General features: G+C 42.8%; 1 protein-coding gene across 1 annotated transcript in view; it reads left to right on the top strand.

Annotated features, from left to right (window-relative positions):
* FTCD (formimidoyltransferase cyclodeaminase) overlaps positions 1–12,951 on the top strand; it is a 291,968-nt gene that overhangs the window by 141,827 nt on the left and 137,190 nt on the right. The window contains exon 9 of the mRNA XM_033947252.1: positions 3–132. Within this exon, the coding sequence (XP_033803143.1) occupies positions 3–132 (130 nt within the window). The remainder of the gene's footprint in view (positions 1–2; positions 133–12,951) is intronic.

The raw sequence follows: 12,951 nt of genomic DNA, 5'->3' as shown, positions 1-12,951 counted from the left end.
AGATATATGATTCAAAACACTATAACGGAAAGCAGCTTGATATCCCAGCCTCTTTTTGACTTTGTGCAGAATGTTGGTGCCAGATCTGCAACTCCTGGTGGAGGATCTGTGTCTGCTGCAGTGGCTGCTATGGTAATCTCATAATATGGAAATATTTTATCAAAGGGATGGTAATATCATGCACAGTATGGATATAAGAGTTTTCATCATTTCTAGGTATAGACAAAAGAGGATGAAATATGTGAGTAATGGCACCAGTTGTCAGGTTTTCAGTTCTCACAACTGTTTATTCATTCATTTGTTTGTTCTTTCATTCATCTATTTTAATATACCATGGCCATGATAAATGCTAGACTTGAATTCATAATGCTCAGATGAGTGAAATTAGTTTTGCATAGGTATTTCTACTCCTGGGATGTTAATAAAAATCACCATGTAATTGTTAAATAGCTGCAGAATATTAACAATGTAAGGGGCATGATCCCCACTGAAGACTAAACTTTTCCCTATGTTGTGCTTTTAGGAAACAAGATTTCTAGAAAACTAGCATCTAAATGAAATTTAAATTGAACGAGTGCAAAGGGATGGTGATCAAAGTTGCTGATGACATAGTTATTTAAAGTTGATAATCACAAGAAGATTGTGAGAAATTGCAAAAATACCTTTTTGACACTGGGAGACTGAGTATTCAAATGGCAGATGACATTTAATGTGAGCAAGTGCAAAGTGATGCAATTTGAGAGGAGGAACCCAAGCTATGGCTACATAATGCAGGGTTCCAGCCAATAAAAGGTTTTAGGATTCATCATTGATGATACATTGAAATTTTCTGCTCAGTGCGCAGTAGCAGTCAAGAAAGAAAATAGAATGTCAGGAATTATTAGGAAAGGAATAGAGAATAAAACAGAAAGATTTATAAACTATAAAGAGTTTTACCTCATGCAAAATTGTCATTTCTTTAATAAGACATTAACAGAGTACGGTATTGGGGTTCAAGAAGGGATTAGATAATTTCCTGAAGGATACAGATAGAAGGGTACAGATAGAGGATCACTATACAGGTCCTGGACCTGATGGGCCGCTGCTTGAGTGGACTGCTAGACATGATGGACCTCTGGTCTGACCAGCAGAGGCACTGCTTATGTTCTTATGATTCATTAAAGGTTGGTCTTGTCAAACAAATTTGGTCAATTTCTTTGACTGGGTGACCAAAAAATTGGATAGAAGATGTATGCTTGATGTGGTGTATTTAGATTTTAGCAAAGCCTTTTAATAGTGTTCCATATAGACATCTAATAAATAAACTGAGTGCCTTTGGGATGGGTCAAGGACTGGTTGAGTGGGAGGCAACAGAGGGTAGTGATCAATGGAGATCGCTCTGAGGAAAGGGATGTTACCAGTTGTGTGACTCAAGGTTATGTTCAATATATTTAGTTGATATTGAAAAGTCTTCATGCAGCTGTGTACCCACAGATTGTAGCTTTCTCATACAATCATTAATCAGAAGTTGTTCAAAAAAATTCAGAAGGCAAACTTATCTTGAATTACAGGTTCCGAAGTGGACTGTTTCGATCCTGCGTCACCTATGCACCTAAGAGTATATATTGATGGTGAAACATGTGCCCCCATGGAAGTCTGCCTATGGAGTTCCACAGGGTTTCCCGTTGTCTCCTTTACATTTTAACATTTATATGACCATAGGCAGTAGAACGCTTTTTTGTTTGGGCGGCCCCACAAGCTCTGCCCCAGACCCTGCCCCCATAATAGTACTGATTGTAATACCATTTTTTCCATATATACACACAATATAATCTTATTAACAATACATAATGGTTAACCACAAAATTAAACTACACAAAGTACACTGTATGTTTCTCAACATTCATTCCTACCAGAACACCTGGCCTTGGTCACACATGCAGAATACAGATAACCCTTATGCAAATACAGGACCACAAACTAAAAGTACTAATATATACAAAATAAACCCAAAGATGCAAGACTCTGTATGCCGTACAACTCCCAGAGAAATAGAATCAAATGCATTTCTTTCTGAATAGTGCAAAATATAGACAGCAGATGTAATTTCTCAAAACTGACACAATTCAATCACTAAATTGAAAATAAAATCATTTCCCCTACCTTTGTTGCCTGGTGATTTTGGTTTTCAAACCATCTTTCCCAGTCTCTGGCTGCACTTCCTTCTGTCTGTGCTCTTAACTGTGTATCCAGGGCAACCTTATCCATTTGCTGTTTTTCTCTCCTTCACGTTCTGCCATACAACCATCTTTAGCATTAACTTTTATTCAACTTTCTTCCATTTTTCTGCTTTCTTCTCAAAATCTACTTTTCCATGCCTTCCCATCTCTCCTTTCCCATGATCTGACATTTTTCTCTCCTTCCCTTCCTCTTCCCGAGATCTAACATCTCTCTCCTCTCCTTTCTGCAGTCTGGCATCTCTCTCTCTCCCCTCCTTCCCTTCCATTCTGTGGTCTGTCACCTCTCCCTTCTCTGGGTCATTTCTCCTCCCTCCAGTATAACATTTCTCCTTCCCTCCTCTCCACCACTATCATGTCCAACAATTCTCCCTCTTTCTTTCTCTCCCCATATACATCATCTTTCTTTCCCTCTCACGCCACACACCTATGCCCAATAATTCTCTGTTCCTTTTCCTTCCCTCACGAGCAGCATTTCTTTCTCTCCCTTCCCACTACTCCACCTGTGCAGCATCTGTCTTTTCCTCCTTTCCTAACCTCCCAGCCCGTGCATTTGTCCTTCCCAACCCTCTCCCAGTATGTTCAGTATATGTATTTCCCAACCCCCTCAGCATCTGTCCTCCCTATCTTTCCAACGCCCTACCCCCTGCACCCAACTCCCTTCCCTCCTTCCCCTGTCAGACTCTGCACCCAGCCCCTTTCCTTCCCTCCCCTGTAAGTCTCTGATCCCAGACCCCCTCCCTCTTCCTGTCAGGTTCTGTACCCAGCCCCCTTCCTTCCTTCCCTCCCCTGTCAGACTCTGCACCCAGCCCCCTTTCTTCCATCCCTCCCCTGTCAGACTCTGCACCCAGCCTCTCTCTTCCCAACAGACTCTGTACCCAGCCCCCCCTGTCAGACTGCTCCCTCCCAGTCAAAGAAGCTGCTGCTCAGCTGTGACCGACCAGGTTAGCAGTGGAGCAGGAGCGCGGAAAGCTTGCTCTTGCCCACTGTACCTCTGGACCACCAGGCTTAAAGTGGCAATTTGGGGGAGGCCATGGCCCTGTGGCCACCCCCCCCCAGTTCCGACGCCTATGTCTATGTCTACATTAAAGAAACTCAATTTAGTCGCTTCTGAAACAATTTTTACATTTGTGGACGATATTTTTATTTTATTAGAATTAGATCCAAAGCTGAGCAACTTTGATCTAAATATAAATGTTTGTATTTCCAGAATTCAAATGTGGGCTACCTCTGACAAGACCTACCTCTAGTGAATCCATGTTGCCTCCAGTTTTATAATCCACAGAATTCTAGAAACTTCACCATTCTCTGTTTTAAAAGTGTTTCCATTAATTTGCATACCACAGAAGTCAGACTTACCGGCCTCTAATTCCCTACTTCTTCCTTACTTCCACTTTTGTGTAAAGGGACCACAACCACCCTTCTCTAGTCCTACGATACAATTCCCTACTCTAGAGACTCATTGAAAAGGTCAGTCAGTGGAATCACCAGGACTTCCCTAAGTTCCTTCAGCACCCTTGGATATACACTATCCGGTTCCATCGCTTTGTCTACCTTTATTTTAGGTAGCTCCTCATGAATACAAACCTCTGAAAACCACTCCTCCATACATATAAATGTTTGTCTTCTGTGTTCCCATTCCCGGCGCTTCAGCCGTGAACACAGAACTGAAATATTTGTTAAGCAATTCAATCTTTTCTTTATCAGCTTCTACATATTTCTCCTCTTCACCTCCCTAGTCCTAATATTTTTGGAAAGGGTAAACAAGTGAATCACATCTACCTGTCACACTACACTCAATATTTTATATCTTCCCTGAGCTGTTTCTTCTCCAAGCTGTAGAGCCCTAGCCCCTTTAGCCTTTCCTCATAGTCCATCCCTTTAATCATTTTCGTTTTACTTCTCTGTACCTATTCTAAGTTCACTATATCTTTTTTCAAATGTGCCAACCAGAATGCATACAGTATTCGAGGTACATCTGCACCATGGAGCAATTACAAAGGCAGTTTAACATTTTCATCTTTGTTTTCCATTCCTTTCCTGATAATTCCTAACATTCTAATCTAATCTAATCTAATCCTTAGGTTTGTATACCGCATCATCTCCACGTTCGTAGAGCTCGACGCGGTTTACAGTAGGAGGAATAAGAAGGAACTACAACAGAGGGTTAGAGGTAGAAGTGTGAAGAAAATTTAGAGGACTTGGGATGCCAAGATATAAGAGTTTCCTTGATTCCTAAATTGGAGGGAGACTTACATTTTTTGAGAAAAGCCAGGTTTTCAGATGTTTGCGGAAAACTTGGAGAGAGCTCAAGTTCCGAAGAGGGGAGGTAAGGTTGTTCCAGAGCTCAGTGATTTTGAAATGAAGGGAGGTCCCTAGCTTTCCTGTGTGGGAAATGCCTTTTAGCGAGGGGAAGGAAAGTTTTAATTTGTGGGAGGATCTGGTGGTATTAGGGTTTGAGGAATTCCAAGAAAGAGGGATAAAGGGAGGGAGGATACCATATAGGATTTTGAAAGTTAAACAGGCACATTTATAGTGGACCCTGGCGATTATCGGAAGCCAGTGGAGCTTGGCCAGGAGCGGGGAGACATGGTCAAATTTACTTTTAGCGAAGATGAGCTTGGCCGCGGCATTCTGAATCCGTTGGAGTCTGTGGAGGTTTTTCTTAGTTAGGCTTAAGTAGATAGAGTTGCAATAGTCCAATCTGGAGAGGATGATGAATTGGACAAGGAGGGTAAAATGTTTTTGATGGAAGCAGGATCTAAGTTTCCTCAGCATGTGAAGGCTGAAAAAGCATTTTTTTACCAAGGATTGGAGGTGGTCATTGAAGGACAATGTGGAATCATTGATGATGCCCAAGACCTTGCTCGAGAACTCAAGCTGCAGAGAGGAGCCAGAGGGTAATGGGATGGAGGTGGGTAGGTGATCTAGTTTTGGACCGAGCCAAAGAAGTCTTGTTTTGGACTCATTCAATTTCATTTGCACAGTGTGGGCCCAGGATTGTAAGTTCATTATACAAGAGGATATGTTCTTAGACAGGTCGGTGAGGTTCGAATCGGTCTCGATGAGGACGAGGATGTCGTCTGCATAAGTGTAAATTGTTTCAAGGGGGGATAGGTGGAGGAGTTTTAGGGAGGACATATAGATGTTAAAAAGGATAGGGGATAATGGAGAGCCTTGTGGGACTCCACAATTCGGTTTCCAGGGGGAGGATGAGGTGCCATTCATGTTAACAATGTAAGAACAAGAGCGGAGGAATTTAGAGAACCAACCTAGGACTGTGGAGTTGATACCTATCTCAGAGAGTTGGTAAACAAGAATATCATGGTGAACAACGTCGAAAGCAGTGGAAAGGTCAAATTGTAGGAGGATGGCGAACTTGTTTCGAGAGTGAAGTTGTTGAACCCTTGAAATCAGGCAAGACAGTAGGGATTCGGTGCTGAAGTTAGGACAAAAGCCATATTGATAGGGTAAAAGAATAGAGAATCTCTCTAAGTATGATGAGAGTTTGGAAGAAATGATGGACTCTAGCATTCTATTTGTTTTCTTAGTTGCTGCTGCTGCACAATTTGCTGAGGGTTTCATTGTATCCTCAGCGATGACACTTAGATCCTTTTATTGGTCAATGACTCCTAACGTAGAACCATAGATCATGTAGATATAGTTCAGATTCCTCTTTTCCATATGCATCACTTTGTACTTGCTCACATTAAATGTCAATTGCCATTTTGATGCCCAGTCCCTCCAGTCTCACAAGGTCCTCTTGCAATTTTTCACAATCCTTTTGCGATTTAACAACTTTGTGTCATCAGCAAATTTAATTATTTCTCTAGTTATTCCCATCTCTAGATCACTGATAAATTTGTTAAAAAGCAGTGGTCCTAGCACAGAGCTCTGGAGAACCCCACAATTGACCTTCCTCCATTGAGAATATTGACCATTTAAACCCACTCTTGTTTTCTATCTTTTAACCAGTTCTTAATTCATAATAGGACATTACCTCTTATTTCATGGATTTCTAATTTCCTCAGGAGTCTTTCATGAAGTACTTTGTTAAATGCCTTTTGAAAATCCAGACACACAGTATCAACTGGCTCCACCTTTATCCACATATTTATTTACCCCTTGAAAGAAATGTAGTAGATTGAAGCAAGATTTCCCTTGACTAAATCCAATTTGGCTTTGTCTCTTTAATGCATGCTTATTTATATGTTCTAAATGTATGAAAAAATATGTTTTGTAAGATTTTAGTTATTAGTAGGGAAACATCCAGACCATATATACCAAAAACCAAAGCTGACAGTTCCCTACTAATAACTAAAATCTTACAAAACATATTTTTTCATACATTTAGTAATTATTTTTGTTTTGAGCCTTAAACAATTGATATTTATATGTTCTGTCATTTTGTTCATTATAATAGTCTCTACTATTTGCCTGGCACCGACATCAGACTCTATAATTTCCCAGATAATCTCTGGAACCCTTTTCACAAATTGGTATTACATTGGCCACCCTCCAGTCCATGGGTACCATGCTGGATTTTAAAGATAAATTACTAACAATAGCTTTGCAAGTTCATTTTTAAATTCTGTTAATACTCTGAGATGTATACCATCTTGTCTAGGTGATTTGCTACTCTTCAGTTTGCCAAATTGCCCCATTATATCTTGCAGTGTTACAAAGATTTGGTTCAGTTTCTCTGACCCATTTGCATTGAATATCATTTCTGGTACTGGTATTTCCCCCGAAGCAAATAATTCATTTAATTTGTCCACTATGGCCAACTTTTTCTTGTCCTGGCTTCTTGCTTCTAATATACCTAAACAGTTTTTATTTTGTGTATTCTGCCTGCATTGCAATCGTCTTTTCAAGGTCTCTCTTTGCCTTCCTTATCAGCACTTTGCATTTAACTTGGCATTTCTTATGCTATTTCCTCCTATTTTCAGACAGATTAGGGTTTTGATATGTTTACAGATAGGATAGTAGCAACCAATCAGATCTTCAGAGGAACTGCTGGTACAAGACAATAGATAGGATAACGACTCAGTAGTACCCAGCACAAGAAAGTGGTGATACTGGGGAAAACAGGGTTTTAAAAATACTTTATTTTTGCGGTGCACACAGATTTACACTTTTTGTATTTTAATGAACTCTGGGACTGAGAAACACTCTCTGGTTTTGGATATACTAGAACAAAGTTGGTTCTAAGCTGAAAGACATAATATGTTTGTCCTATAATGGTATAATCAATATAAATTTGATCACATGTGAATGGTAAATTAGCCTTGCTATTCATTTTTATTTAAATTTAATTTACCTTGTTTGAACAACTTCTGATAACAACACTTGTTGGACATATCTATTTAGTTTCCTTTCACTCTCAATTGTTATTGGGGGTTTTTGTTGCAACAAATAAATACAAATATTTAATTGTTTAACCTCTGTGTTGCTGTGAATTGAAGAGGAAACCTATTGAAACATCTGACTGTGGTTATAACATCTCATACATTTAATTGTAATGTAATTGCATCATATAACCACTAGAGGGCATTAAATCCAGATTCCTGACTTGTGATTTTAGAGGGAGTTCATACTTCTTGAAAGATATTTTGAAGTCAGGTATTTGTCTACTTGTGTTAAGAACCAAAAAAGTATCACTTGGATCTGATATCTCTGTGTCCTTCCCTGTTATTTGGCATCTCTCCTCTCTCTTCCCTTTACTTTTCTTCTTTGGCTTCCTTCTCTATTTTCTGCCTCTGTCTAAATTAAATTCTTTTTTTACTATTCAGCCCTCAGTTTCCCTCTTTTCAATGTGTCTGCTCACAGCTTGCCACTCCTTTCCTTCACCCCTCCATTATCTCACTAACTATCTTCACCCCCCCCATCCAGCATGTGGGAAAGCAGTAGCAGTGGTGAGGAGGTGAGGGCTGGGTACAAGTTCTCCCCCACTTCTATCATCTGCCCTGCCTAACGTGACCATTTATTTTTTTCATCAGAAGGGGACATCTATTAATTGTCAGTCCTGCCCCAATCCTGCCTTAGCCCCACCCCAATCCCACCCTAGTCTCACCTACAATCCCGCCCCCAATTTCTTCCATTCATTTTTCATGTACATAAAATATCTTATTAATTCATAATGGTAACCATAAAATAAAATAAAAAACTACAAAGCACACTATACGCAGAGAAAATGTTAATTATCATTTATATTTGGGGGGGTTTCAATGATGTCAAGGCAGATGACTTTAAAATATAGCTATAGAAAAATAGACAAATATAGTGCAAAATATAGACAGCAGATATAAATTCTCAAAACTGACACATTTTGATTATTAAATTGAAAATAAAATCATTTTTCCTACCTTTGCTGTCTGGTGATTTCATGAGTCTCTGGTTGCCTTTCCTTTTGACAGTGCATCCTTTCTTTCATTTCTTTCTTTCTGCACTCAGGCCCAATAATTGTCCCTTTCTATTCCCTCCCTCCTTCCTTCCTATGTCCTTAGTGCCCCCAGTGCCTCCGTCCTGTGTCCATAGTGCCCTCAGTGCCTCTGTCCTGTGTCCTTAGTGCCCCCAGTGTCTCCGTCCTGTGTCCATAGTGCCCCCAGTGCCTCCATCCTGTGTCCATAGTGCCCTCAGTGCCTCTGTCCTGTTCCATAGTGCCCCCAGTGCCTCTGTCCTGTGTCCATAGTGCCCCCAGTGCCTCCGTCTTGTTCCATAGTGCCCCCAGTGCCTCCATCCTGTGTCCATAGTGCCCCCAGTGCCTCTTTCCTGTGTCCATAGTGCCCCCAGTGCCTCTGTCCTGTGTCCATAGTGCCCCCAGTGCCTCTGTCCTGTGTCCATAGTGCCCCCTGTGCCTCCGTCCTGTGTCCATAGTGCCCCCAGTGCCTCTGTCCTGTGTCCATAGTGTCCCCAGTACCTCTGTCCTGTGTCCATAGTGCCCCCAGTGCCTCCGTCCTGTTCCATAGTACTCCCAGTGTCTCCGTCCCGTGCCCATAGTGCCCCCAGTCCTTCCTTCCTATGTCTTGCCTTCCAGCCTTTGTTCCACCCCCTTCCCCGAAGCCAGCCTGCCTACCTCCTTCCCTCCCTCCCTCCAGTGCCTGATTCAAACCTCCCTGTGTACCGCTGCTGCCTGTCAGCCTCCCTTCTTCACTTCCTGCCGTTCTGATTCAAAGCCCGGTCCGCTACCGCTGCTTCTTGCCTTCTTCCCGACGTCAATTCTGACATTGGAGAGGAAGTTCCGGGCCAGCCAGGCAGCAATTGGCTGGCACGGAACTTCCTCTCTGACGTCAAAATTAACGTTGGGAAGAAGGCAAGAAACAGCAGCGGTGGACTGGGCTTTGAATCGGCGCAGCAGGGAGGGAAAGCGATCGCCTGTCCCGGTGTCCCCGCGCACAACTTTGGGACGCTGTCCCTGAAAATGAGACATTTCAGTATCCCGAAGTGGTGGGTCGGGACAATGGGATGGTCAGTCCGAAAATGGAACTGTCCCGATGAAAATGGGACGTATGATCACCTTAGCCCTGCCCCTTTCTTCCCACATTCATCATCTGCCCTGCCCTGCTCTCTCTATCTTCACCCCAGACTCATCTCACTATTCACTTTTCACTCCGATTTTGGCAACGCGCCCCCCCGTATCGACGGACCGATTGGTGACAGACCTCCCCCCACCCCCATCGACAGAAAGTATGACATGCAAGCAGGAACTGTAATTTTGCAAGCGGTGCTGCTTGTCCAAAGCTTCCCTCTGATGCGTCCAGGCGGAAACAGGAAGCTACGTCAGAGGGAAGCTTTGGACAAGCAGTACCGTTGCAAAATTACAGTTCCTTTTGCCTTTGTTACCCGCTTTGCTTGCTTGTCGATGGGGGGGGGGGCCCGCGTTGCTGATCGGGGGGGGGGGGGGGGGCGCATTGCTGATCGATGCTGGAGGGTCTCATTGCCGTTTGGAAAAAAACAATGTTGATGCCTTCTTTCATCGGGCCCCCCTGACCATTTCGGGCCCTAGGCACGTGCCTACTGGGCATATTGGTTAATCCGGCCCTGGCCCAAGATAATGATGTGTTGTTGCTGAAAGAATTGATTGCTGTCTGTCTGACAAATAGGATTTTAACCATGCAAATACTGTGCCAAAGATACCTGTTTCTGCAAATCTTGTAACCATGAAATTATGATCCATGATGTCGAAGGCTGCTGAAAAATCCAGCAACACTAGTATCATGGCAGATCCTCTGTCACAATTTCTGTGCAGTTTAGTACAATAGATATGAGAATGCAACTCTCCTCAGAATTCACCTGTTTTTTTCACAGATTTTTCAGCTTTCCCACCTTCTCTTCTGTGTATTTTTTTATTTGTAAATGCTGCAAGGGACCCTCTTCCGTTTAGTTTCATGGGCCCCCTTTCATCAAGCCACGATAGTGCTGCTGCTGTGCAAAATGCTCTGACGCTCATTCAATTCCAGTGAGCCTACCATTATTTTTGATAACTGCCTAGATAGTGCTACAGCTGTAACATTGGATTTTCTGTAGTAATATTTATTGTTTATTAATCTTGTTATACTACTAGTTACAGGTCTAAGCGGTTTACAAAACATGAGTAAGGGGGTTCTACCGGTGATGTCACCATCCTAGATGGAGGGCTAACATGAGTGCTCTAACCTTCCACAATATAATACCTCATCTCATTCACAATCTGAAGCTGTGAACTAAGTGCCGCACACCCGTATAGTTTTTGGCTATCGAGAGGTGAGTACGGATGCCATATAAAAAGAGATTTGATGATGGGAAACTGCAGGAGAAAGGGCTGGAGAAAAGCGGCCTTCGCCATGTGCGCGGAGTCTCCAGTGCATCCGTGCGCAAGTTGGGAGAGTGTATTGTAGGAGGAGTCAGAGCGGGGCGTTTCGCCAAAGTTGCAGTGCACTGAATCAGTGGCAGCAGTTACAAAAGCTGACCTCCAAAGGTGGGCATTTGAGATCAACAGTGATGTAGCTGGGGTAAAAGGAAAGATCAAGGATGCAGTGAAGGAAATAAGAAAAGACTGCTAATTTAAGAACATAAGAACATAAGCAATGCCTATGCTGGGTCAGACCTGAGGTCCATCATGCCCAGCAGTCCGCTCACGCGGCGGCCCAAAAGGTCCAGGACCTGTGCAGTAATCCTCTATTTATACCCCTCTATCCCCTTTTTCAGCAGGAAATTGTCCAATCCTTTCTTAAACCCCTGTACTGTACTCTGCCCTATTACGCCCTCTGGAAGCGCATTCCAGGTGTCCACCACTCGTTGGGTAAAGAAGAACTTCCTAGCATTCGTTTTAAATCTGTCCCCTTTCAACTTTTCCAAGTGTCCTCTTGTTCTTTTATTTTTCGAAAGTTTGAAGAATCTGTCCTTCTCTACTCTCTCTATGCCCTTCATGATCTTATAAGTCTCTATCATATCCCCTCTAAGTCTCCTCTTCTCCAGGGAAAAGAGACCCAGTTTCTCCAATCTCTCAGCGTATGAGAGGTTTTCCATCCCTTTTATCAAACGTGTCGCTCTCCTCTGAACCCTCTCGAGTAACGCCATATCCTTCCTAAGGTACGGAGACCAATATTGGACACAGTATTCCAGATGCGGGCGCAACATCGCCCGATACAATGGCAGGATAACTTCTTTTGTCCTTGTTGTAATACCCTTCTTGATTATGCCTAGCATTCTATTTGCTTTCTTAGCGGCCACTGCGCACTGTGCTATCTTCTTCATTGTCATGTCCACCATTACCCCCAAGTCCCTTTCTTGGTTACTCTCATTCAATAATATCCCTCCCATCGTATAGTTGTACCTCGGGTTTCTGTTTCAAACATGCAATACTTTACATTTCTCAACGTTGAACTTCATCTGCCATCTCACCGCCCATTCCCCCAATTTGTTCAAGTCCCTTTGCAATTCTTCGCATTCCTCTTTAGTCCCAGCTCCACTAAATAGTTTTGTATCGTCCGCAAATTTTATTATCTCATACTTCGTGCCTGTTTCTAGATCATTTATGAATATATTAAATAGCAGCGGCCCGAGCACTGAGCCCTGCGGAACACCACTCGTGACCCTCATCCAGTCCGAGTAGTGGCCCTTCACCCCTACCCTCTGTTTCCTACCCGCCAACCAGTTTCTGATCCATCTATGTACGTCTCCATCCACTCCATGGTTCTTCAGTTTCCGGAGTAGACGTTCGTGAGGCACCTTGTCAAAGGCTTTTTGGAAATCAAGGTATATGATGTCTATGGGGTCTCCTCTGTCCATCCGTTTGTTAATTCCTTCGAAGAAGTGCAATAAGTTCGTTAGGCACATGCTGGTGCATGTGGAAGAAACTGAGCGGAGGGTAGGAGAACAAGAGGAATTGATACAAGACCTGAGCGGGCAAGTTGGAGAAGTTCAAAAAGAACTGCAGGACTGTATATCCAGAATAGAGGATCTAAAAAATAGATCCCGGAGGCAAAATGTCCGCATACATATGACATACAGGCCTTATCCTGTCCTACCCTTGATTCCCCACCATCTGCAGATGATCTGGCTGAATTTTTCAACAACAAAATCATCAATTTGAGATCCAAACTAGCGGGCTCCTCAACCAACCTTTTGGACTACCCGGTTGCCCAACACTAAGATGACCCTAGGGTAGACATGGCCTGGAATAACTTCACTACACCATCCTGGCAGCAATTCTCCAAACATTCCGTGAAATACTCCGTTTCCTACTGCAGATTAG

The sequence above is a fragment of the Geotrypetes seraphini genome, chromosome 5, assembly GCF_902459505.1.
Source record: "Geotrypetes seraphini chromosome 5, aGeoSer1.1, whole genome shotgun sequence".
Classification (NCBI taxonomy): domain Eukaryota; kingdom Metazoa; phylum Chordata; class Amphibia; order Gymnophiona; family Dermophiidae; genus Geotrypetes; species Geotrypetes seraphini.
Note: the sequence above shows the minus strand (reverse complement) of the source record. Positions and strands in the feature narration are given on the sequence as shown.